The sequence below is a fragment of the Rhinopithecus bieti genome, unplaced genomic scaffold (assembly GCF_001698545.2).
Source record: "Rhinopithecus bieti isolate Rb0 unplaced genomic scaffold, ASM169854v2 scaffold_13112, whole genome shotgun sequence".
NCBI classification, from domain to species: domain Eukaryota; kingdom Metazoa; phylum Chordata; class Mammalia; order Primates; family Cercopithecidae; genus Rhinopithecus; species Rhinopithecus bieti.
The window spans coordinates 1,295,692-1,322,905 of NW_016807891.1; the positions used below are offsets into that span (position 1 = coordinate 1,295,692).

Sequence of the window (27,214 nt, forward strand, 5' to 3'; positions counted from 1 at the left end):
TATAATGAAATGTATTTTCACTATCACTAGCTGGTAAGGCTGCAGGGAGCAGCTGAACGATACCCACCTAAAACGTAGATAATCTAGCAGTTTCTAGACATAACTTGGATGCTGTGTATAAGCAAATTGGCTTAGGTCAGTTTCCAACACCAAGTTATGATTGACTATTTGTCAGTTTCTTTTTACACATAAAAGTTTTGGGTCATGTAATTATAGACAGTATTGGTAGGTGGACACAAGTTCTTGATTGTTGTATCTTATTAATAAGGAATATTGTTGTCTCTTTTAATGTTTTCACCTTAAGTGTATCTTGGCTGATACAAACAACTTACACAAATAATTATGCATGTTACACAGTACTTGCTTAGTATATGTTCCTATCCCATATTTTTAGATTGGCTTCTATTATAAAATATATAATAATGAAAAGAAGAGATTAAACAGCCATAAAAATTTACATTTTAAGATTATGCTGTTTCTTTCAGATCTTTATTTCTCAAAAGGATCAAAAGCCTTCAACAGAAATTTTTTAAATGCCAAGCTATCAAATAAAAATACAATATATACTAGAACAGTGGAAAAAGGTTATCATAATCCTTTGTTATTTTGTTTTGTTTGGGCAAATTATAACAGAGAATTAGATACTGGGAATCTAAAAGTACAAGGATACTACTCAAGTCAGTATTTTAGGTACAGGACACAGCTCGAGTGGTATAAAGATGAAGAGTGTGGGAAAACCCAAAAATGTGCCAAGCAGCAGAAATAAAAGGAGTTTGAAAAGAGAAGAAAAAGGCTGTATATTTTACTAAACTATGTACGTACTGGTACCTGTAAATTGAATGCAAATGTTCGCAAATTCTGAAATTGTGACTTAAAAAAAAGTAATGGTGATAGATAAATCATATGTCAGAGTGAAATTTCAAAATACATTTCATATTTCCAGCATCATGAAAATAAATCCCTTTGTAGGCAATTATCCTAAAATATTTTTTATCAGAAATATAGCTCTAGTAACAAATAACCATTTGATAGTTACATAAACATGTAACAGATATGCTCTACATGTGTAATTTAAGTACATTAATATGAGCATTCTTTATGGGTATACATCATACAAAAATAAATCATTTTCATATTTTTTTAAATGTTGGCACTGTAAGTTCACACGAATGAGCTACTCAGTCAGTCTCCCTATTTCAGGAAGCCTTTGCATGGAAGGACAGAGTCTCTGTGAAGTTCTCCGGGAAGTCAAGGAGGCACTGATGGAGACTGAAGGCTGCCTCAGCCCAGGAGAGCCCACAGGCAACAGGGCAGTTCGGGGAGAGTCACAGGCACAGGAAGGGTGTAGATGGAAGACATGTAAAATCAAATCAGGAAGTTTTGTTATATTGTTAAATGATCCAATCCCCGCTCCATCTCCTCTAAGAAATGCTAAAAGAAAATTTTCTTTTGAAAATTTAAAGTCCCGGCACTAGTAAAACTGACTTCTAGTACTTCCAGTCAAACAAGCTTAATTCTCTTTAATTTCTGGTTTTATGACCAAATATCCTGAAGATAGCGTTTTTCTTCTTTTAAAGTGGCCAGGGTTTTCATTGCTTCTAGTTTTTCAACTCCAATCTCTTTGCTTATTATTTCCACAAGGGCATCATGTACATCCTTGGCCATATTCTTAGCATCTCTAAAAAAGGAAATAATAAGATGATTGTTTACAAGCAGGCATTTTTACTAAATCCTCCTTAATTCACAAGTCTAATTCCCTTTGACTGTACCAGCATAGTTCTTCCCTCCCTCTTCTCGGAACATCTCACACAGATCTCCCAGCCTCACTCGTGCCCAGGCCAGGCCTTCATCTACGGTGACTGTTGTAAGAGGCACAGCTGACCACACGGTTCTACAGATCCCAATCCTCCACAGGCTCCAGGTCCCGACAGTAGGCCAAGAATTTCCTAGGTGTCAGAGAAGCATCTGAGGCCCCACCTGGCTCCAGCCCACCTGCTGGCTCGTCCCTCATTCCCTGCCTTCAAGCACTCTCAAAGCACACAGTAGACTCGTACTCCTGAAGGGAACCAGATCTCTTGCACACTTCTAGGTCTTTATGCACATACAATTAGTAACAGACACCTTTATTGAATACTTAGTATGTGCCAGGTCCTTTTGAAGTGCTTCTACATCTTAACTCTTCAGTTCACAAGACAGGGGAGGTACCCCTCCTGGGCGCTCTTGCAGTGCTCTCTGAAACACTTCCGACGTTAGCAACGTCTGTTTATGTGCAGCTTTCTCACCAGGGAGTAAGCTGTTTGAGGGTAGGAAGTGTAACTCACTTATCCTCTGATACAGTTTGGATGTGTGCTCTCTCCAAATCTTTATGCTAAAATGTGGTTCCCAGTGTTAGAAGTGGGGCTTGGTGGGAGGCGTCTGGGTCATGGGGGCGGATCCCTCATGAATGGCTTGTTGCTATGCTCGCTGTAACGAGTGAGTTCTCCCTCTGCGTTCCTGAGAGATCAGCTGAGAGTGTGGCACCTCTCCCTACCTCTTGCTTCCTCTCTTGCCATGTGAGGTGCCTGCTCCCCCTTTGCCTTCTGTCAGAGTGGAAGCTTCCTGGGGTCTTCACCAGAAGCAGGTGCTGGCACCGTTTCCTGTACAGCCTAAACCATGAGCCCATTAAATCTTTTTTCTTTAGTCTCAGGTATTCCTCTATAGCAACACAAAACCCGATACATCCTCATATCTATCGACATCTGAATGTGCCCAAGCACTCAGCCAGCACTCGGGTGTTTGCTGAATGAAGCCAAGTGTCAGACAAGATTCCACTATGTTAGGAACTGAAAATGTCCTGGCCCCTCACAGTGAAATTTCTTGAGAGGTGTCTGTGGTGCGTGTCTCACCTTTCTCAAGAGGTTCTCCCCTCCACTAATCCCAGGAACTTATACCCCACGAGCCTGCTCCGCTGTCTTCTCACTTGACACATCAGCAGCACAGGCTCCCTCCCTGAGACAGCGCCCTCTTGGCTTTGGGACAATTTTGCTTCTTTGGTGGCTGTTCCTTCTGTCTACTTCATTCCCGCTTCCCTGATGGGCCGTCAATGTTCAAGTGACCCAGGGTTTCCTTCTGAGCCCTCTGACCACTGCTATTAATGCTTCCCAGTGCATTTCACCAATGTGAAAAGTAAAGCACCAGTGATTGGGAGGAGTTATTTCTGGAATAATGTTTTAAAAGAGTCTGGACATTTAAGATATTCTCCAAGTTCTCAATTACCAGTTATCTGTGATCTGTACAACTGACTCTGCCTCTACTATTTAGAGGTGCATCTCTAAAACTGTATTTGACCACTGATGGCACTGTCCTCGCCAAACAAAACGCAGACTAAATACCTCATTAAAAGCTAAGGAAAATGTAAACCAAAACAATGTCTAGAAGTTTTGCCCTTTGTCGACCTAAAGCAATGTTTTTCAATTAGGAGTCAAAATCTATTGAAAGGACATGAAATCAACTTAGTAGCCAAAGCTAGCTTTTAAAGCAAACTAAATAAAATGGAAGAGAAATGATCAGAATGTGTTATAAAAACTAAACAGAAAATGTTAAGTTTTGTTTCATGAAACTTGTTTCAATTGTATTTATACATATGTTCTGGGTCATGATGCCAGTATTTTGTCTCCTGCATTACAGTTGAAAAAAACAAAAGAACCTGACTCAGAGAATGTGTTGAATCCCAGGAACGTGTTTGGATGAAAAGTGAATTTCTTACTTCAAAATTCTTTTCACTAGCAGAAATTTTTTGAGTCTCATTAAAATAAGGAAATAAGTGTTAAACAATTTTTCTATGGCAATTATGGGTTTCTGTAACAGATCTTGCCTCAGAAAGTAGATCAAATTTAGTAACACAGAATGTTTCTGGGTTTTTGTCAACTTTATCACCACAAATTATGCCTAGAAGAAAAAGAATCCTAGTATCCACATTCTCAGGGTCAAAATCATACTTTTTCTTTCTTAGTTATTAATAGTTCACAACAGCACAAATCACCTAGTCTTACATACAACAAAATCAATCTTGAGATTTCAATTCACGATTAATTTTATAACATAAGTGTAATTTTCAGAGGCGAAAAACAGGTATGTAAATGGTACCAAGAATGTACAATGCAAGCATTAACTTTCACCACTATTTCCCTGATAGTAACAACTTCTGGGCTAGCAAATATGTCAAAATCATTTCAGAACTGTTATTTCTATTCCTGTACTTAAGAATCAAATGTCTTATCCCTACATATCTAGATTATTGGCTTCTCAGTCCTTTGTTTCTTCTACAGACATCACCGATGGCCCTTTCCTACCCGACTTAGGCATGATAACGACTCACCCACACACATAAATACGGCCGTTCTCGTGGAGGAGGATTCTCACCACCTCCTGGCCATGAAGCTGGATGTTGTCTTGCACATACTTTGCTGTGGCTTCCTCCTCCCCAACAGGAACATCTCTTGAGAAGGAAACCTTTAGATGAGTTAAGATCCCATGCTTAAGGAAATGTCTGAGCTCTTTTCTGAAATATAATATATAATGGATCACTAAAAGGTTGTCAAGTTGAAAAAGTCTGAGAATTAGAATTGTACACTCAGTGGTTGAGTACAATACTAGAATTGTACAATACCTGAATAGATAATCCCTATCCTTATGCCTGCAGCCAAAAAACAACCACACTGCTCCAAAATTTCCATCTGGGTGTTGTTCTTGGAGTTTCTCTCTAAGTAGGAAAAAAAAAAGTTTAGGTGTGTGATATAAGGAATATGTAAAACCAATCTCTTTCATTAGGAACTACCACCAACAAACTCAGATTTGTAAAATCCACCTCTGCAGTTGAACATTCAGTCATTTAATTAGCATTTTACTCTCCACAGGCTGTCATGGCCACTCCAGCAGACACCACGCTACGCAAGTGTGTGGAGAAGCGGCTATGCAAGTGTGTGGAGAAGCGACGTACACAAAATGAAGACAATTCAAAGTATCACACTGTGAGATCCAGAAAGAGTTCTACATTCAATAATATTAAAAGCAATTTTATGAATAAATGAACTCTTACTATGGAAAAGTGGCATAGGGCTATGAAAGGTAGAATGTGTAAAGTGTCCATGAAATGATGAACACACTGATGAGACAGAGGCATCCGTGATTACGCTTTTGCTTCCTTAAGGAAAAACTTAAAGTGAAGTAAAATAACTGTCCAGAAGACAGAACTCTACTGAGGAATTGTACCCAAGACTTGCGCATTAGTTCACAAATATAAGCAGAAGTACAATTTTATTTTACTTATTTCATATCAAATAATTCTGTTCTGATATAAAGTTACACTTATTAATATTCTGTTGAAAATTACTGTTGAAAGTTTGAGTTTAATGTTGAAACTTTTACTATAATTGGATCTGTTACTACCAATTTTATCCAATTAAGGGATAGATACAACAGCTGTATATCATCACAGTACGAAGGTGGCCCACTATTTGTCCCCAACCACATATGCTATAAACCACCCTGTAGCTGAGGAAGGAAATACTAAAAGTGCCACAGTCAAAAAAGGAAGCTCTAGCACAAAGCAAAATCTCTACTACACTGTGTGTTTCCTTTTCCCGTGCTGACAAATTATGTTATCACACATTGAATAATAATTTTTTAAATAAAAATTTTACAATCAAAGTCCAATTATCCTTAAAATGACTGAAGAATCCAAAACGGTTCCTCAGGAATACATTTTCCCATTAGCCAAAAAGAAAAAAACATACCTATGTTGTAGGAACCCAATAAACGGTGCTATGCCAGTTCCTGGACCCACCATTATGATGGGGATTGAGGGGTCATTTGGTAAGTGGAAATAATTTGTTATTCGAGGAGAGATGGATATCTGAAATATCAAACCAAATGTGGTGAGCATGAAAGAAAACCTAGGAAAGCGTATATAACCAACACGACCTTTGCTAAACAAATCAGAAAGGGAAAATTCCCATCAAAGAAACATCACTAAATAGCAGCATTAGATTTTACTGAAACCATGAGCACATTTGTCACTACAGAAAGAGTTTGTCTTGCAAATTTTTCTTTTCTATTGAAATAAAAAATGTTTTTAAAAATGATAGGCATTGTGTCTTTGAGGTAGAACACTAAATAGACAATGATCAAATCATGTTTCTTGGTCCATGGATAAGATCTGCTTTCTGGTGGGTAGACAACAGTATATATTATGGAGAAAGGTACCCTAAATATGAAGACAATAAAGATTAGCATCACGATGAGGTTGAGAAATTTTAAATAAAAGTCAGGCACCTTAAAAATAAATTAAGGGGCTGCTCCAAATATTCTAGATAATGGTGCTGTATTTGCTATTCTGGGTCCAATACTACCCAGAATTATTTTTGTCATAACTAAACAAATTATATAATTAACAAAATCTTTTTGTTAAAATTTCAAAAATATATTTCTGAATCAATCTGAGTATGTTTCACTTCCAGTTTCACTGACATATGCAAAAGTCATAGTGAGTGGTACCGAGGTTTAAGAATGACAGGATTCCCCTCCACCTTGCTTGGTGGTGTAATTGTACACATTGTAACTTTTAACTCAAGGACAACTAACTGTAGAAGTAATGAAGAGCCTGAACACCGTACCTTTTAAATGAAGGAATGGCAGAGCTGTATCTCATTACTGCTCTTACTTGGGAATGAAACTAGTTTACATTACATTTGCCTTATTCGCTTCATTCATTTAACAGATTTACTGAAAGTATTCACTATGACAGGCATTAGGGATACAGAAATGAACAAAACAACACCCCTGTCTTTATGGAACTGACATTCTAGTGAGAGGAAAAGAAAATAAACACACACATTACCACATATATCCACAGAATGATGGGTAATGACTTCCTAATGTCTTAGGAAGCAAAATTACACAGGGTAAGGAAATGATGGGTGTGGCAGTGAGCTTGTAATTCAAACACCAATGCCAAAGAAGGCCCATGTCTACAGTGAGACCTTTGACCACGATCTGAATCAAGCTAGTTAGCCATGCCACAGCATATTCCTGGCAGAAAAGACAACACATGTGCAAAGATCCTGTGACAACAGCATACTTTCTATGTTTTGGGGCTCTCTTCCTCGAAGGCTGTGGTGCTGCTTCACTTGGGGGTCTATGTGGAGAGAGTATCACGGCAGATGGGAAGAAGAGAGACAATCTATGCCACACCCACAGGCTTAGTGCTCCTGCTTAGATGTGGCAGATGTCTTTCACACAGCCAGGCTGAACACCACTGGCAGGGTTAATCTGTGAACAACTGTACTATCTGCCATAGGAAGGCAGGGCATGTGATAGGTCTTGCAAAGGTCAACATTCTCTCTAATTTGTAATAAAACATGGCACAAGCACAGGGAATTTCAGATAGTTTTAAATTACATCCTTCACATCTGCACTTCTACTGCATATAGATTGGATAGTCAATAAAAATCTGTTAAAATGGGGAAGGAAGGAGGAAGACAGGGAGGGAGAAAAGGAGGAGTAGGTGAAAGGCACTCATGCTTAGTGTTTATGATACGTGATGGATACACATTGTTTTTAACGTTCTGGAGATCATCTGCTATGTTTATACAATCACCATGTGACATATACTTGTATATCAGTACTATAATATTTCTCCTCAAAAAATAAAGTTTCTATAAGGTTCCTAATATTTTGATGTATAATGAATATATGATGTATAGTGAACACAGTAAAGCGCCTCTCTGTTCCAGAGAGCAGACTGAAAAATATCAAGTTAAAGGGCAACTTCAAGCAGCAATCATCCCTCATCCTCTCAAGTATATCCCAGGAAGTCCTAATTCCCCCTAAGGTCTATGAACATTTCAGCTCTAATAACTTAAAGAAACCAAACTTGTCCTAAGACAACACTCCAAGTGAATCACTGATTTCTTGATTACCATGAAGAAAGAGGACTTCATGATAAAGCCTGAAATGTTGCTTTATTTCAACTGTTCTTGTGGACAATTTTAAATTGTTCCCTACACACACGGTCTCGAAATTCTGCAGAGTGCCATATCAAAACATAAAAACAGGTGTCACTAAGTCCAGGTGTAAAGTGTCCACAATCTGTTGAGAAAATCACATAACCTTTTACTCCTAGGTGTGGTAAAAGTATTTACCGCCATGTCTTGTCAATAATGGCACAAATTCAGATGTCAGACACCACAGATAACAAAAGGAGAGAAACAGGGATGCGGGGATCCCACTAGCCAAAATTGGACAATATAAAATTAATCCTTAGTTGCCCTCAGACTCCCAATGTAAAACTACTTATTTGAGAGGCAGTATACAGCTTAAACATAAAATGAGACTGTCTCTCATCATCCCCCCTTAAATACTTCTAGACTCTTCTCCACCCCTCCCTAGGCCAATGTACCAAGAATATCAACATAAAAGGTCTTCTTTTCCATGAATAGGACAAGCAAAGACCATACTATATAAAATTCATGCTTGACACATTCAGAAAATACACACACTAGTTAGAGAGTAAATGGAAGTAAACAGTTTCTGCTCTTGCAATACAGATTTTAAAATTCAAGAACAGCATAAATGTTCTTATGATAGTAATGAATGATGTGGGCGAGACATTGTTTGTTTCTAATCAAACAAAGAGTATGAGTTAACAATGTTGAGGTGAAGGTACTAATTTCTTACCTTAGGAGCCAGGGCTATCCTGCTGTCTTCATGGGATGCGTATGTGTTTGGCTGAAGAACAGAAGCAACCAACAAGGCCAGCCAGCCTGTGCACACTCCCTTCCGCAGAACCTCTGTTGGGGCAGTAGACAGAAATTCCACAACGTTGAAGACAAAATGGAGCTTCCCTGGGTGAAATAAACTTGAGCTGCAAAGATACACAGACAAGTTTTGAACTCGGTATCAGTACGACTACACACATGGGTCAAACCAATCCTTTTTTCACTCAGTTTAGAAATATTTCCTTATAGGCTCTAATCTACCTTCCAAATCCTCATAGAGGAAAGCTATTATTACATAATTAAAAACTGCCCCCAACCCTCACACTCTCACACCCTACATTTTGTGTTATTCAAGAAAGTTTCCAATTTTATTTGCTTGCACTAGGACTAGATGAGATTTATAAAAAGTAATGTGCCCTAAGGATCTTCATGTAAAAGACTCATTCAGTCAATATTATAAAGACATTTTACCATGTGAAGAAATGGGGATAAATTCTAACAAATATCTATACATTATCTACCGGTAAGATGATAAAACTTAAAAGTGACTGAAGTATACACCCAGAAAAGAGAAAACTAAAATTCAAAGTAAAACATCTTTAAAAGACATCCCTACAAAAACAGATTCCTTTTCACATTACAGGGTATATAATGCAAAAGAACTTGAGTTCATTCTTAATTCCTTTTTCACCCAAAAGAATGGTGCACTTTCTTGTATTATTATTAATGAAAGGCAAAACAGAGAGCCAGACGGGAAAACGGCAGAGGCTGTGCAATGGAACGAAGGCCAGAGGCAGAATGCTACAAGCCAGTGCTCATCAGATGTTTTTTTTGGTTTTGTTTTTTGAGACGGGGTCTCACGCTGTTGCCCAGGCTCAAGTGCAGTGGCGTGATCTCGGCTCACTGCAATCTCCACCTCCTGGGTTCACGCCACTCTCCCACCTCAGCCTCCCGAGTAGCTGGCGCCCACCACCATGCCCGGCTAATTTTGCTTTTGTATTTTTAGTACAGACGGAGTTTCACAGTATTAGCCAGGATGGTCTTCATCTCCTGACCTCATGATCTGCCAGCCTCGGCCTCCCAAAGTGCTGGGATTACAGGCGTGAGCCACCACGCCCAACCTCATCAAATGTTTTATAGTGGAACTTTTCTGTCTCCCCTACCTTCTGCTGCCATTCAGTGAAGGGCACACCAACAGAGGAAGCATGTGGAGGAGCCTGAGACTCCTAAGTGGGGAAACAGTGCTGGGTCGTTAGGAGCCACCCAAGATGCTAAATTCTATGAAGTCCCAGAGGACAGGAGCTCTGTGATTCTTCTTCTGCTTTATTATGCCTGGTACTGTCTTCCATACATCAGCTAAGTTTTCACTGAATAAATTAGTAAACTTTAAGGATTTGGAAGTCTGAGTGCCATAAGATTTTGGAGAATGATGCTATATATTATGTGAATGAATATTAGTACCTTGCACACGAATATGGTCTGGGTTGGAGTTTAGGAAGATGTTCTAGAAAAAAATAAAAACAAGCAATTATTAATTCACCACTACTGAAAATAACCTTACTTTTATAAAAAATCCACATCTTATTTAGAATACTCAAAATAAATCATGTTCTAGTTTTAAATCACAGTTAAGAGCATGTATAAATTCTTCGTGTTCAAGTAAAATATTACTAACTTTTTCCTCAATTCGTAAAGTTAAAACCAGATAAGATGCATTTCCTTCCTCTTAAGTCAGTATTTCTATTCAAATGCTCAATTTTGAAAGCAAAGGCTCCTAGGAATGGGTCCATGAGTTGGCTTCAGAGGCAAGAAGCTAAGCAAACTCTTACTAGGTATGTGCAGTTTTCTGCAGGGAGGTGTCCAGTTTTCAGAGGTAAAATAAAGTCATGATCACAGAAAGATTAAAGGCTACTCTTTTAAGAATTACTGAAAATACTTAGGCTTGAAGGTTTTCCATCTTACATTTAAAATANTCTATTCAAATGCTCAATTTTGAAAGCAAAGGCTCCTAGGAATGGGTCCATGAGTTGGCTTCAGAGGCAAGAAGCTAAGCAAACTCTTACTAGGTATGTGCAGTTTTCTGCAGGGAGGTGTCCAGTTTTCAGAGGTAAAATAAAGTCATGATCACAGAAAGATTAAAGGCTACTCTTTTAAGAATTACTGAAAATACTTAGGCTTGAAGATTTTCCATCTTACATTTAAAATAATTAAAGTGTTTGGTTTTAAAAAAATTATCAGAAAAATTTAGTGATTTCAAAATACATAGAATACTTCCAAAAGCAGGTTAAATAAGCTGTATTTAAATATTGAACTATCCACTAATAAACTTTGAAATGTTTTATGTTTTGGTATGTTTTATTTTTAGCAGTTACTTAATTGAAAATTTGAAAAGGTCTATGTATAATGGCTTAGAGTTTTAAATATCAAAATAAAGTTTAGTAGGGTGTTCAACTTAATATTAAGCTTTAGATATTTTAATTTTTCTTAAGGAAATTAGAAAATAGTATAATTTTTTATAAGTCCCAATGACTTTAATTTATTTATATAACTATGTAATATGTGGTATTGTTACAAACATTCTAAAAGGTAACAAAAAATCTACGAAAAGAATTGAAATAAATTAGTATATGATAAGAGAACTTTCCAGTACTACTTAGAACTCCCCACCCTGTGTTCTGTCATCCTAATCCTGTGATGGTTCCAAAGACTTCACTGGAGACGGTGAGAGGGCCAGCCTAGGACAGGATGGCGAGAAGAGCAGCCTCATTCAGTAACATGGTCTTACCATTTTGGGGAGGTCCTAAGTGGAAAGAACACTAAGAAAAAGGAGGAGAAATCAGGCCCTGACTTGCAGAGGAGGGTGCCTTTAATTGTACTGGGCATCGAAAAGGATCTTGCTGGCCTAAGAGTAAAAAGGACAATACACATTTTGGTGTCACCAAAGAAAAATGCAAATGCTAAAGGCATGACTACTTACCACTACGGGAAAGGAGATGAGAAAATTATAAGCACAGGAAAGTAATAAAGGGTTTGAAGTCCTATAAAGCACCTAGTCTTCACCCCAGTAAGCATTTTCAATCCCTTCCTGAGAGCCACAGAGAGGTCCCCTGGACATCGACTGCTCAGGGGAAACGCTTAGGTCTCTTCTGTTGGAGTATGAGGACTAGAAGAGTCACTCTGGGCAAAAAAATGGGTTACCTTTCATCTGAAATGGGATGGTTCTCTGCCTGGCAGTATCACGAATATGTCGACTTGCACTGGTATGACACAGTCCCCTTTTGCTCTTGAAGGACCCTCGATCTGGACTGGCTCAGATGGGGGCATTTCTGCATTCTGCACACAGCACAGACTGCATCAACTTGCTCTATCAATTAAATATGATGTTCATTAGCTTTGAAAAGATAACTTTTAATAAAAGTTCATTTTAGACATTTAGCTAAATAACCTTTCTGAAAAAAGTTAAATTAGAAAAGCTACTCAATTCTGAGGCAAAAAAAGAGAGTAACAAGTGACTCTACTAAGAGAGAAAATGATAGTGACACTGCTGGAAGGAAAAAAAAGAAAAACCAAAAGTTTGGAAGGGGAATTCTGTGACTTCTGGAAGGGCACACAGATGTCACAGCACCCTGAGAACAAGATATAAGATGTTTACTTACCAATCACCACCATTCATTTAGATGTATTCTTTATGCATAGAATAAAAAGGGTAAGAGAAGAGCAGCAAATTTTCTTTACTACAGAAAGGTGGCCCGCCTATCAGTGCACGAACAGCCACCACGGTGCTTGTGAAAGCGACTACTCACCAAGCAGGAGACTGAGCGGTGGCTGGCAAGAAGGGAAAGCGAGGAGGAGATCCAACAAGCAGGCACAGGCATCTCGTACAAAGCGGCTATAATCGGATGCCCCTTGTTTACTGCACAGCTCCTGTAGCCTGCGCTTTTCAGCACTGTCACTGGTATAGTCCACAAGGGCTCGCAAAAATGCCTACAAAAAGGAGCCCGTCTTAAATTATGACACAATTTGTGGGTAGAGCTATTAGAATACTCAGTTCAGTGTCTGCCTGGGGATGCACCCAATTACCCAAGAAAAAATGAGAAAGCCACTAGGAGCTATTGTCAGGAGGAGGGAATTTAATTTACCATTTGCTTTAATGTTGATCTGTTAGAAAAATTTCACAATGTAAATAAATAAAAAAAATAAAATTCTGAATCCCAATTTTCAAAGTCTAAACTCCCGAACAAAACATCAAACTTGCTAATAAGAATTTTTTATTTCAATGCAATTACAAGCTATTAATTACATGCAGACATAGCTTATTTTTCAAGGGTTCTTTAGGAACAAAGCACTTCAGTCATTATTCGCTCAAATGTTATGTGAAATGCTAATGGGTACTGCTACTTTAAATTCCATGGCTCAAGATGATTGTGTCCTGGACTTCCTCAACAGGGAGGACAAAATCACTGTTCCCAAAGGAGTCACAGGTTTCCAAAGGTTTAGCTGAAGAATCTCTGTCTAAAATACCAAGACACTAACAAATTACACCAAATGCCAAACTCAGTGTCCAACAAAAACAAGGACTCAGGAAACGCTGCTGAATGGACACCCCAAATCTCTGCTCAGACTTTTTGGAAGATAATAAAAAAATCTACCAATAACAGTTTGTAAATTCTAAAGCCAATACAATCTTCTAAATTAAAAGCTAAAACAGTGACAATTTTAAATCCTTTAACATACTTTTTTCACTTTAGAACTATAAAAACTTTATGGTACTAAAACAGGAAATGCTGCACTGTTTTGGAGAACAAGCTGACAAACCTGACAAACATTGTTACAATTTAAAATGTAAATATTTTAAAACAGCAATTCTACTCCAAGGAATTTGTTTCACAAATATACTTCAAGTTAAGTGTCCAAAAATTAATACAAGAAAGTTTGCCTTTCTTTTTTAATAGTGAAAAAGCGAAAATGACTCAATTGCCCATAATTATATCAACAAATAATGGTGTATCCATAGTATCCATTAAAACTCTTTCCAGGGCCGGGCACGGTGGCTCACGCCTGTAATCCCAGCACTTTGGGAGGCTGAGGCGAGTGGATCACGAGGTCAGGAGATCGAGACTATCCTGGCTAACACCAGTGAAATCCCGTCTCTACTAAAAAATACAAAAAATTAGCCGGGCGGGGTGGCGGCGCCTGTGGTCCCAGCTACTAGGGAGGCTGAGGCGGGAGAATGGCGTGAACCCGGGAGGCGGAGCTTGCAGTGAGCCAAGATCGCGCCACTGCACTCCAGCCTGGGTGACAGAGCGAGACTCCGTCTCAAAAAAAAAAAAACTCTTTCCATCCTGAAATACACAGATTCTTGATTTAAGTTAAAAAGGCAAGTTATAGAACAGCACATATAATATGGATCCCCATATTTTCCTCAGGAAAGCAAAATTCAAGTATTAACTCTGAGGGTTTGATTATAAAATACTTTGGTTTCCTAGGTTATTTCTGTATCCAGAATTTTCCAATGAGCATACTATTTTGAAAAAAAAAAAAACTCAGATATACATATATATACACACAAATATATATACACACATATATATACACACACATATATATACACACACATACACACACACACTTTACACATATTTTAAAAGCAGTAGAGCTGAACCAAAATTGTGACTTAATCGGTAAGCTTTCATCACAGTAAATTAATTCTAAACTTATTTAAATTGCATCTCGAGCTGATTACCAGGAAAGGAAGATGGAAATATATATATACACACACACACACACACACACACACATACACACACACACATATATATTTAGAGACAGCTGAGCCTCTCTCTAAAGTAGTTTACTCATCCAAGACTAGAAATGCGATAAACACATTAATAAAATGACACGAAAACCACACTGGGGAGGTGGTGGCCTAATTACAACACTCTCTATGCTCACTGACGATACAAGTGTGGCAAGGGAGATGTGAAAAATTTTAGCCATTAATGGCCACTTCAGGGAACTGGTTAGAAGAAATCAGTTACAAGCAGTTATAAAAAAACAGTTCCTGGTACAATACTGACATCTAGTGGATTGTTCTACCTCCAAGTTCATCTAAAAATTGATTATTACCTACCAAAACTCTTCTATTTTTCCTGAAGCATTCTGTTACAGCAATAAATAGTTACATAGTATTACACAAAGGAGGTCTGAACAACTGTAGGAAGTTGCAAGTGGTGGTGGTGGGGAATCCTAAGCTCTCATTAGCTTTCTGTCACCAATTAAAGCAGCAGCAGCAATGAATGTGTAGCTGGGTAACACAAGGTCAACTGCAGTCACTTCCATCACTGTGGAATGCGCTACACAGTTAATGACAAGTAAAAGTAAGACTAAGAAAAAGCCCTATTTAAACAACTTCATTTCAAACAAAAACTTAAATGCAAATACAACATAAAAGATTTGTATATGATAGTTATGATGATAGCACACACCTTTGGGAACTAATATTAAAAACACGCTATCAAGATCATATTTTTTAAGACTGCAAAAGGCAGATTCTAGATTTGTTTAATCAATCCTAAACAAAGCTAAGCATTATTTTAAAATAGTTACCTGAAGAAGAGAGAAAAAAATACCTTTTTAGGAATTGCTCGGATTTCAAGACACCAGGTAAAAATGAACTGGAGAGAACATCTCGCAGGTATATGCTGGGGTAAGGCAGCTCCTTTTCAGGTAAAGACGAGAAAGGGGTTCATGACATAGAAGATAAAGAATAAAATGTTTTTACACATTCCCCAAAACACAATTACTGTAGTACTTTACAGCACATCAAAGTGCAATATGACTTGTGGCAATGTTTATTCAGTCAAAAAAATTCCCCAAAATGAATACAGTAAACAAAACTCCATCTTACAAAAAAATAAAAATAAAAGACTATAAATTCAAGATAGGCCATATAAAAGAAAGGAAAATTATTTAAAATTAAGAAACAAAGGCCGGCGTGGTGGGCTCAAGCCCTGTAATCCCAGCACTTTGGGAGCCAAGAGCCGGGCGGAGTCAACGAAGGTCCAGGAGATCTGAGACATCCTGGCTATACGGTGAAACCGTCTCTACTGAAAAAATACAAGAAACCTAAGCCGGGCGACGAGGCGGGCCCCGCCTGGTAGTCCCCAGCTACTCGGGAAGGCTGAGACAGGAGAAATGGCGCCGTGAAACCCCGGGGGCCGGGAGCCCTTGCCAGTGAGCTGAGGATCCTGGCCCACTGCACTCGCGCCCTGGGCGGCAGAAGCAAGACTCCGTCCAAAAAAACAAAAAAAAAAAAAGAAAACAAAAAGCCTTAAAAAGATAGCAGTAACCATTGCATTATTATTCTCAAAAAAATCAATTTAGGACTAATTCGAGATTCTAAGTAAATAATATATTTATATTTTGAAAAATAAATAATTATGGATAAAGCAACTATTTTATATAATAAATGAGCAAAACAAACATACTATGGGAAGTAAATAAGAAAAGAATTTTTTAAAAAAACCTAGGCCAATGCTTCTCAAAACTACATTTACCACTCATTTTCATGTCCACAAATGTCCAATAATCAGAACATCCATTATCTTCTTATTCAATGTAATTAACATGAAAGTTAAGAAACTAGCAATACCAGTGTATGCCTGTGTTCCCGGACCCTGATGCACAGCTGAGCCACAGGCATCTGTGCGGTCACCACATACGACACTGAACCTCAGAGCCACACTCTCACCATCAGCTCCAGTCCACTGGCCCACAACACCCTAACGTCACAGCAGCAGGGCTGTACCTTTCTTCTTTGTGTCTGTCTTTATTTTCAAAAGGACGTAGTGCTCTCTTTTATCTTCAAGCTGCAGTCTTTGGAGTAGGCTTTGTACCTCAGAATCACTGTTAGGACAGATTACGCTGAAGGCATCTCCAGGCTGATAGGAAAAGTCTGTTTTCTAGAGAAGAGCCAAAATGAAAAACAAAAAAAATCCCTTATATGTGTTACATAGTTTAAGCTATAGGGTAACAAAATGTATTTTCAGTATTATGATTTTAATATATGAACTCAAAAGAAAATAGAATTTTAAAAAAAAAAAAACACACAATTTTAAAAGCCCAACTAACCAAATAAACATACTTTCATTATTATCAGTTACTATTAAAAGAAATCTGGTAGTTATCCAGTGTTTTGCCTTTTATCATTGCATACTTAAAGAATCGAAGTCAGACCTTCTTTGTTCTCTACAAAGTAAGGTCCTATGGCGTTTTCAATAACCCATGTAAATATAAAATCCCCTTACAAAACATACATGTACACACACACGAAAACATACATTATGACCAAAAGAAATTAATTATGATCAAAAGCATTGGTTTTCAATTTTCTTCTCCTTACTTCACTCTTTTCCTTTAGGGGACAGGAAAGGGTACTTTATTTCCTTAAGTATAAAACATTACACCATCTGGCTTGATACTGGCTGTGAGCAAACATGGGCTGAAAAAGCCACCACTTCCCAAGTCAAGTCTATTACTAGGCCCATTGCCTCTAAGCTCTAGAGTGATATAGATGCAGGCTACGGCTCTGGGAAGGAGCCTCTCACAACGACACAAGCTCACATTTCTTGCCAACAAGGGAGACAGACTGGATTAAGCACAGACCAACCCTTGCCTCTTTATGACAAAAATGTAAAATACCAGAACAAAAAATATTTCGGTGTACATAGTATTATTATTTATAGATGCAAAACCATTTAGTTTTGACACATTATATTTCTTTTTTTCTGTTAGGAAGTTCAATTAAATCTACACAGACAGCCTTAATGTGCTCTTGCTTTTCTGAAAGAACCCACTTAACCTCTCAAAGACTTTCATAAAATAAAGGGTTGAGCTAAATGACTTTGAAGAGGTACTCAAGCACTTATTTTAGGACTGTCAGTTTCTTAACCTAAGGACAATGGATTCCAGCAGGGTGTGGAGGGTGGGCAGGGGGCCCATGGACAGGGTGCATAGAGGCACATCTCAGACTAAAACTGTATGTAAATGTTTCTATATACAGTGGGCCCTCCATATCCTCAAGTTCTCCATCCTCAGAATCAACCAACCCTGGATGGAAAATATTTGGGAGGAAAAAAACAAGAAAAAATAACAGTAAAAATAATGTAAACTTAAAAACACAGTATAGCAACTACTAATATTGTGGTTACTGTAAGTAATCTACAGATGACTTAAAGTATAGGGGAGGATGTGCACAGATTACATACAAATACTATAACATTTTACATAAGGGATTTGAGCTTTGAGGATCTGGATATCTGAAAGGGGTCCTGGAACAAATCCTTCAAAGATACTAAGGGACAAGTGTAATCATTTTTCGGGAGACCTCTCGTTAATATAACCAAGCACCACGCAGCTCGGCGTACGTAACCAAGCACCACGCAGCTCGGCGTACGTAACCAAGCACCACGCAGCTCGGCGTACGTAACCAAGCACGACGCAGCTCGGCGTACCTAACCAAGCACCACACAAGTCTTTCTGCACATCTTGACAATATTACTGTGCTGAGAAATAAATTTTGCAACTTACTGAAATGTCCAATTCTACCAGCAGAGTGGTTTTTATGGCATCATTCGTAGTAAGTTGAACTGCCTTTGAAATTGGAACTTGAAAAATTGGATCTGCTGAAGTCACAGATGCTTGGCTTTCCTCCTTTAGAAACAAATGGGACAAAATGTAAGTGCAATTTTCAATTATACCCTTCTTTCACTTAGTGACTATGCAGGATCCATAGGGACTTGCAAAACTTCCTGGCTACTTAGTATTCATTTCCAAGGTAAATGAGTGCAGACATATGGAGCTAGCTTTTCAGAAGAGAAGCTCGATTCTATTTCAAACTCTCTATCTATTAGACATTAGAATTTCTGAAATACACATAGAAAATACAAAATACTGGCATTTTCACATAAAGACCTAGTAGTTTTCCTAATAAACTATGTAAAGGGAAACAGTATGTATGCAAATGTTTCAGGAGAGGAGATCTTAAAGGATGTGAAAGATGTTTAAGAATGTAACGTGTGTGTGTGTGTGTGTGTGTGTGTGTGTGTGTAGATGGTCACAGGAACCTCCTAGTGTGGGGTAATGCTGTTCATATGGCTGCTGAAATATGGCTTGTGAAATATGGCTAGTGTCACTAAGAAACAGAATTAATTTTAACAAATGTTCATTAATTTAAATTTAAGTAGCTATATGTGGCTAGCAGCTCTTGTACCAGACATAGTAGGTCTTGGAAAACTGCAAAAAATCCCAATTCTTTATAATACTCCCTACTCCTTTTCTATATTCCTAAGTTTAAAAACAAAATATTTTAACCGTACTAGTCAATTAATCATGGATAAGTGGCTATATGGGAAAGCTGCGATGAAGGTCCGTTCTGGGTGTCTGGAGTGTGGGGGTACTGAGATGTACCCCTAAGAAAACTGCCTTCTGCAAAGGCTATGGCAGTGCTGACAATGACTATCTCTGCCACTTGCAAGAACCACTTCAGCATTCTCAGGTCACACCTTGCCCCTGCCCACACCTCCTTTCAGAGGCAGCCCACATCCAATGTCTAATCAATGACTACAAAGGTCCAGCCTCTTTGTTCCAACTCAGGACAACTCTGAAGACCCACCAGCTCCAGAGAACCCTATGGGATTGGCTGAGGCCTTTGCAGAGACTGCACAGCAGCTCAGCTTCTTTCTGTGCCCAATCCTGCTTCCATCCCTCCATGCCCAAAGATGATGCTGTCAAGAGGATGCCCTAAAAACATCTCATTTTTTGACTCCTGGAACCAGCCTGTGACAGTCAGTGCCAGGGTAGCCTACGAAAGATGCTAAAATGGAGTCTGGAGCTGGATCATCTACCTGGTTGACAATGAGAACACCACACTAGTGAGAGAGCAGACAGACGGCACCGGCACACAGCAACAATGCAACCGTAAGTAGCAGGGAGCGCCAGTGGAAGCAAATGCATTACGTTGCAAGATCCATCAGGTGCTTGAGAACTATGGAGAAATAGTAGAAGAGAAGACTGGTGGGACTTGGGGGGCTACTGCTAAACTTCACTCACACTTGAAAAAAATGCAAAAAGCTTAAATGATGAACCAACAATTAAGAACTAAGTATAAAAGCCAGGGGACATCCACAGGAGCTTAGAAAGACACAGTCATTTCATACAGCTCATGACAGCAAAGGCAGAGAAAGCCAAGGACTAACTGGGAAAAAAAATCTTGAATACCCAGATTCCCTTTAAAATCTTGACTACCCGGAATCCCTTAAAATCTTAACTACAAAGAATCCCTTAAAATCTTGACTACCTAGATTCCCTGAAAAATCTTACTATCCAGATTCCCCTGAACTCTTTGAGCCTGCAGATGTGGCCACTCCTTCCCACGAAGAGTAAGAACTCCCTTCTCACATCTGGATGGTGTAGGGACCTCTGCCCACAACATATGCCTGTGCCCCCACTACCACACTCCATCCCCTCTCCTGGTTGCTAGACCAATAACTGGGGTTGTTGTGACACACTCAGCCACTAAAGCACTGGGCCAGTTAAGGAAGGTAAGGGACTAACCCCTAAGAAAGTATAGGACAGAGCACTATGCCCCCACAGGAGCCAGGAGAGTATGCACACGACAGACAGCTGAGGTTCTAAATTGAGGAGGGCAGAACACAGATGCAAAAAATGAGCAGCTCTAAAAGGCACTGGATCAATCCTTACAATGAAAAGAAATCAAGGAGACATGTAAAGGGAGCTGTAGGCAGCTGCTCCAATAAAAACGACCCTTTGCCCTGTTTCCAGACCAGCAACCCACTGACTGTAGGAGAGAAGAGGTCCCTAGGAGGAGGGACTGTGCGATACTATAGAAACTGTACTTGGCAATGGCTTCTGCAGTCCTTCTCCCAAAGGGGAAATGTACACTGGGCTAAGGGGAATATGCAGGCATTCCAGGGTCTGTGAAGAGGGGGTTCAAATGAATGTTGTTACCCAGGGACTCAAAGCGTCAGCACAGCTCTTCTATGACAGCAAGGCACATGGGGGGCAGGCGGTAAATGGAGTCCTGGCCCAGGACCCCCAGTGGCCACTCAGCAGCTGGCACAGGGCAACACTGAATTCTTGGCCTCTGACATAAGATCTATCATCATGGGGAAGGCCAAGAAGAAGTCTCTGAATTTGACGCCATCCTCCTCCCTAAACACCGAGATAGAACAAGGGAAACAAAAGAGCATCCTGAGAGAAATGACATCCTTAAAAAGCTGATGGACACAGGGGATGGTCTCTCCTAGCTCCATTTAATTCACCAGTGTGACCACTGCAAAAACCACACAAATCCTGGGGGATGACACTGAACTACTGGAAACTCAAACAAGTAACAGGTCCACTGTAGCCTCTCTGCAAGCTGGTTTTCCTTGACAGAGTACACTAGCATGGCCTCAGGTACAGGGGCAATGATTTAGTCAAAGTGCTCCTTCCAAACCCTATCACTAAAGAGGATCAGAAACAGTTCACTTTGAGTTGGAACAATGTATACATTTACAATTACGCCCCAGGGCTCTCATAAGTCTGCCTGCTGTTATGAGTCTGAATAAATGTGGAACACCTGCAAAGCACCACACTAACCAGCTTACTCTATCAGGGGCATTGTGCTATCAGACTGAATGAGCAACGAGAAGTGGTCAGAATACTAGAATCCTTGGTAAGACCCATGCCCTATGCAATTTAAGGGCCTGCAGTGTCAGCACAATTTTTAGGGTTCTAACAGTTTGGTGCATGTCAGGACATCCCCTCCCAAGTAAAGGCCACACTAGTGCACCTTGTACCTCACTTCTCCTAGAGAGAAACAGAACCACTGCTAAGTCTTTAGGATCTGCGGATAGCACATCCCATACCTGAGAGGACTGAGACCCAAATACCAGGTGACAGAAAAGGTCACCAGCTTTGCATGGGGCCCAGAGCAGGAGAGGGCTCTACAGCAGGTCCAAGTGACGGTGCTTGTTAACAGGTCCTGCCGCTCTACCACACAACCCAGAAGACCCTCTGATTATAAGAGGTAATACTTCCGCATGGGAGAAAGGTACCATATAGGGCTGACTGAGGCCTCTGTTGAGACTGCATCGCAGCTCAGCTCCTCACTGTGCCAAATCCTGCTTCCAACCCCTCTGTGCCTCAAGGCAATGGTCCCAAGAGGATGCCTACAAAACATTCTTTTTTTTCCCAAGTCTTTACTCTCTCAGTATATTATTTCATATTTATATTGTCTCCCTTCAATACTTGAGATTTGTTATGTTAAATCTTTTAACTACATTATTAACAACTCAAGTCTATTTAATGACACTTTCTATTAAGAAAAAACCTAGAAACCATTTTTGTTTTTGAGACGGAGTCTCACCCCGTCGCCCAGGCTAGAGTGTGGTAGTGTGATCTCAGCTCACTGCAACCTCCGCCTCCTGGAAAAAACCCACAAACTCTTAACAGATCTTCCTCCTAACTTAAAAAAAAGGCATACATTGTGTCTGTTCCCAAACCAGACTGAGATACACTTACTGCAATTACCTCACTAAACAATTCACAAAATAATGAAGTACAAGTGCAAAAACAATAGCCCATAGTTGTTTATACACAAAATCATACTTGTATGAAAGTTTTAGAAAGACACTATAAAAGATGCTAAAAAAAATTGCTATCATACGAGGTGTCTACAAATAGTGCTAATATACAAGACAGATGCTGCATCCAGATTATTTCTTAAATGTCTACATCTGTCTTCATTAAAAAACGAGAACAAGAAACTAAAACTGGTAATAACTGCAGTAAGGCTGTGGTTTTTGTAAGAAAAGTCCATGTGGAACTCCAAACAGCCACTCAACAGAAAGAGGACTTAGCTCTGGAAACTTATTTTAAGCAGGATAGAAAAAACTTCAGGGTACCATACACTGACTATGGCGAGAAATTAGCTATTATGCAACGTGATACTCAACTAACTGCCCATACAACTTACCTCTGTTTGACTCATCTAAAATGAGAAACCAAGTTGTTAGTTCTCCAAAATAATGACGAAACTGAGTTCTTAACTATTTACTTCTTTAAATATAGAAGTAATAATACAAGACCTTTTGTAATACCTGGGTGGGAAAACTTTTACTGGAAGGGGCCAAATGCTTTAGGCTTTGCAGGCCCCTGTGGTAACCACTAACTCTGCCATTGTAGCTCAGAAGCTGTCACAGACACTACCTAAATGAATAGGCATGGCTGTGTTCCAGTAAAATCTACTTACAAAAGAAACATGCTGGGCCACATTTGGCCAGTAAGCCATAGTTTGTTGACCTCTCTTCTAATGTAATAATTTAAAAGCCCAAAGCAAACATCCATGATTAAAAAGCATCCATAGCATAAAGAAAAACTTGCTTACCTGGCCAAGAGACTCCTGCAGATGTACCTGCAAATATTCTGGGGGTAAAGCAGGAACATTCAGAGAGGCTTGCGAGAGTGGGGGTACTGAACGGGTAAGTGAGGACTCAAAGTCTTCAATTAAAACATTGGATTGGTTGCTGTTCACTGCATTTTGCTTCAAAACCTCAGAATCCTTTCCTCCTGAATCATCGAATCTCAGAAGCTCGACTTGTGATTCAATGTGTAGCAACTCTGACTTCACAAGGTCTGTCCTTGAGGACGCAGGTGATGCCACCGGGGGTGTGCCACTTATCTCCTCTTGTCCTCTGCTTGACCTAAAATGCTCTCTGAGGGCCGGCCAGAGTCCAGCAATCCATGGCTCAACCACAAGTTCTAAACTGGACAGTAAAAACAAAGGAAAAACAAAACAAATGCCTAAGTTCTCCATCTGAATGCAGAACAGGATAATGACAGTCTGTCCATGTGGCAAAGTACGCACTTGTTAGAAACACTATGAAGACCATTCGGAGTACAAAAAATGCTTCACGATTAAGTTTTAAAGCAGGATATATTATGTGTTCATTAGCACTGCAGCTAAAAACATGAATATGTATAAAGGTAAAAGAAATGAAGAGGGATAGGAAGATATTCTAGTAATAGGAATGATAGGAATAGAATTCCTCTTAATGTCCCAGAATTGGTAAACTTTATTTTAAGAAGATATAATTTTAAATAGGCATGCTAATGCTAACAGAACTTAACCAAAATTCAAGCCCACCATAATGCTGCAAATGCTCATTCCATCAATCAAATGCACCTTTTCTTCTTCTGCCTAGCCAATTTACTGATCTTTTTCCTACAGATTAAAATATCACCAAGATATCACTACAGATTAATGCCAAGTCCTTAGACTAAATAAATAAAGCCTTTCCTTAGACTAAATAAATAAAGCCTTTCTCTCAGTCCTGAACTATTTTATTTATTTATTTATTTTATTTTAGTAAAATTCCCAGGGAAGCTGACAACAGGAGAAAAAAAAAAGCAACCATCCTTTGGGAAAGCTGAATTCATCATAGATTGTTTTAAATGTGGCAGTCCACCTACTATTAACAAATGATGGTAACAACAGCCATTCCCTGAATAGAGAAGTAGAGTCAGTGGATAAGACCGTGTCAGGGCTGTGGAAATAACACCACTTTCAATCACAACTCAAACGAGGTTCGATGAAATTCTAATTCCTAAAGCGAAATGAATATTAAGAGGATGCACATTTCAGGCCTGTGTCTCATCATGACTCAGGCTGTCATTTCACTGTGCTCGGTAAGTGCTCATGTAGTACACTGCTCAAAATGTGGTTATACATTAGATCTGCCCTGAGGAGCCTTTGTGAAAACAAGTTTATAAAATTACAGGTTCAATAATAACAGCTACATTTAAAATATCACTTTCATAACTCAGAAATATTAAGGTGATAATATGCATAACCATGAAGAGAGCTAACGTTCACTAAGTGTTTACTACATGATGACAGGCACTCTTCTAAGAGGACAACATGTATTAATCCGTTTGATTCTACCACAAAGCTTACACAGTAAATAGCTTACTGTTATCTACTGCATAGAGGGAAAAACCAAGGAACAAAAAGTTTAAGTAATTTGACCAAGTTCTCAGTCGGGAAGTGGGGGATCAAGGATTTGAACCCAGGTATTGGACTCAAGCGTGCATTCGTAACCCCATTTATTGTGGTGGTATGTACATCAAGCAAGAATGTCTTGAAAATATCTTTGTTTCAGAAAAAGGAAAAATTGAAGTAAGGTAGTTAGGTTGAAAAATCTAAGCAGTGTAGTCTACTGAAATATACAGTCAAGCATTTTAATACTTACACCAATAAATCAACAGAGAAAATGAAAGCCTTTGAAGAGAAGTGAAATATATATGAGTGATGGGCCTAATGGTAATGGATGACACAAGTGTTACATTAACAGTTAAACACAGCCCATACAAGACTGAGCATTTAATGTCAATGAACTTCTGGCAAAAGACAAACACTCAACATAAAGGTACAGAGCTAAAAGTGAATTCGCAAAGAAATGTCACAAAGCTTTGTCACAATCAGGAACAATATGTGTACTGGGGATGTGGAAAAAACCCACAGCATCACAGCTGAAGGGAAAGATGGAAGAAGTGGGCACGAGGGTGAGTTCAGCAGAAATACAGTATGCCGAAAAGCAAGACATTTGCTGAATTTGTCATTTTCTCATAAACAGATTATTCAGTAACATAGTGAGAGAAAATTAAATTAGCCGACCGAGCGCGGTGGCTCAAGCCTGTAATCCCAGCACTTTGGGAGGCCGAGACGGGCAGATCACGAGGTCAGGAGATCGAGACCATCCTGGCTCACACAGTGAAACCCCATCTCTACTAAAACTACAAAAAACTAGCCGGGCGAGGTGGCAGCGCCTGTAGTCCCAGCTACCCGGGAGGCTGAGGCAGGAGAATGGCATGAACCCGGGAGGCGGAGCTTGCAGTGAGCTGAGATCCGGCCACTGCACTCCAGCCTGGGTGACAGAGTGAGACTCTATCTCAAAAAAAAAAAAAAGAAAAGAAAATTAAATTAATACATGGACGTAGTAGAAAAAAATCAAGGGTGTGTGCTATTATCTGGCTAAAATATTTAAAGGCTAAGTAAGTTATAGGACAGTATCTGTAAGACCACTGAATAAACACATCAGGATGATTTGGAAGGTGCCACACTGGGTGAAATACTGACTTGTAAAAACAAGAACAAAAGTAATGAAAAGATAAAGTATGTGTCTGTAAACGTTTGATTGGCATGGTGGCAAATGGCCATTCAGAGGGTAAGAGCACGCCAAGCAACGCAGCCTACAGTGAAGGCCCACAGACCCATGTTCTCTAACGGCAAAGTGTGGCTCCCCAGGCTCCCTCGATGTAACGAGCCCGATCCAAAGGCTCCATGTGCACGGCAAGGAGAAGGGCATGCACGATTCAAGTTGCTAAAGAACAGGCTGATTTCTGCAAATACCTATACTGTTTAAAGATATCTGTACTGGGGTACCTTTTCTAACTCTTGCCATTAGCATACACTGAGAAGGATGAGACAGACACCAAAGAAAATCAGCAAAACAGGTAAATCAAGCTCTGGCTGACCCTCTTGGGTCCCAAAGCTATAAAAGCTAACGAAAGTAAAACATGAGGAAAAGTTCAGTGTTAAATGAAAAGCCAACACGTTTTATAAGTGAACTTTCATCACGTACAGAGGGCTTATTGGAATAAACAGAGAACACTGCCCTTACCCTACACAGTCATCTGCATGTCCAGTGTCATAGAAATGCCGGGCTCCAAGCTCTTGAAGTCGTTTATCAATTATTTTCCCCCCATTGCAAAAGTAGGTGTATTCTGAATCACCGAGACCTAAAGAGCCCGAATACATAATTAATGCACAATAAGGTTTAAATTTAAGGACATAAAGAATAGGTAAATAAAATATCTAAAATAATACTATTCCATGCTCTTCTGAACGGATTAATAATGCACAGCCTCACATCTTATTCTCCCTGAGTAATACTATGCATGCAGGCAGTTTTCTTCTATTTTACAATATAAAAAGTACCAGATATAATGAAACAAAATATTTATTGGCCACTGGTAAAAGAAAAGACTTCACATTTTCATCTCCTTGACTATGTGTAAAAATACAGAAATCTTAAAACAAGGATCAGATGGGTTGCAAAACCACAATATCTGTTATCTGTACATTTTTTCTGATACTGAGCAGGGGTCAGCCAACCATAGCTTCTGGGCTGAATACCACCCACCGCCTTTCTTTGTAAATAAAGTTTTATTAGAAGACAGTCAAGTCCATCTGTGTACATATTATTTATAACAGCAAGAGTTGAGTAGGCCTGCAAAGCCTAAAATACTTACTATCTGGCCCTTTATAGACAGAGTTTGCTGACTCCTGATAATAGAAAGGTACACCTGCCGTATAAATAACCACAATAACGATG

At 39.3% G+C, this 27,214-nt stretch overlaps 1 protein-coding gene across 6 annotated transcripts in view; it reads right to left on the minus strand.

Moving 5' to 3' along the window:
* Positions 1–459: 459 nt before the first annotated feature.
* The window catches only part of MTRR (5-methyltetrahydrofolate-homocysteine methyltransferase reductase), a 32,326-nt gene continuing 5,571 nt past the window's right edge, over positions 460–27,214 (minus strand). For all 6 annotated transcript variants that reach the window (XR_001887675.1, XM_017884059.1, XM_017884063.1 and 3 more), the window contains 12 exons: positions 26,501–26,618; positions 23,206–23,584; positions 18,345–18,467; positions 16,564–16,717; positions 15,386–15,474; positions 12,560–12,740; positions 10,218–10,260; positions 8,716–8,902; positions 5,775–5,893; positions 4,649–4,741; positions 4,358–4,540; positions 460–1,678 (listed from right to left, as the gene is read on the minus strand). Coding sequence is in view for 5 of the 6 variants with exons in the window: in XM_017884059.1 (XP_017739548.1) it covers positions 1,534–1,678; positions 4,358–4,540; positions 4,649–4,741; positions 5,775–5,893; positions 8,716–8,902; positions 10,218–10,260; positions 12,560–12,740; positions 15,386–15,474; positions 16,564–16,717; positions 18,345–18,467; positions 23,206–23,584; positions 26,501–26,618 (1,814 nt within the window). In the remaining variant the exon portion in view is untranslated. The remainder of the gene's footprint in view (positions 1,679–4,357; positions 4,541–4,648; positions 4,742–5,774; positions 5,894–8,715; positions 8,903–10,217; positions 10,261–12,559; positions 12,741–15,385; positions 15,475–16,563; positions 16,718–18,344; positions 18,468–23,205; positions 23,585–26,500; positions 26,619–27,214) is intronic.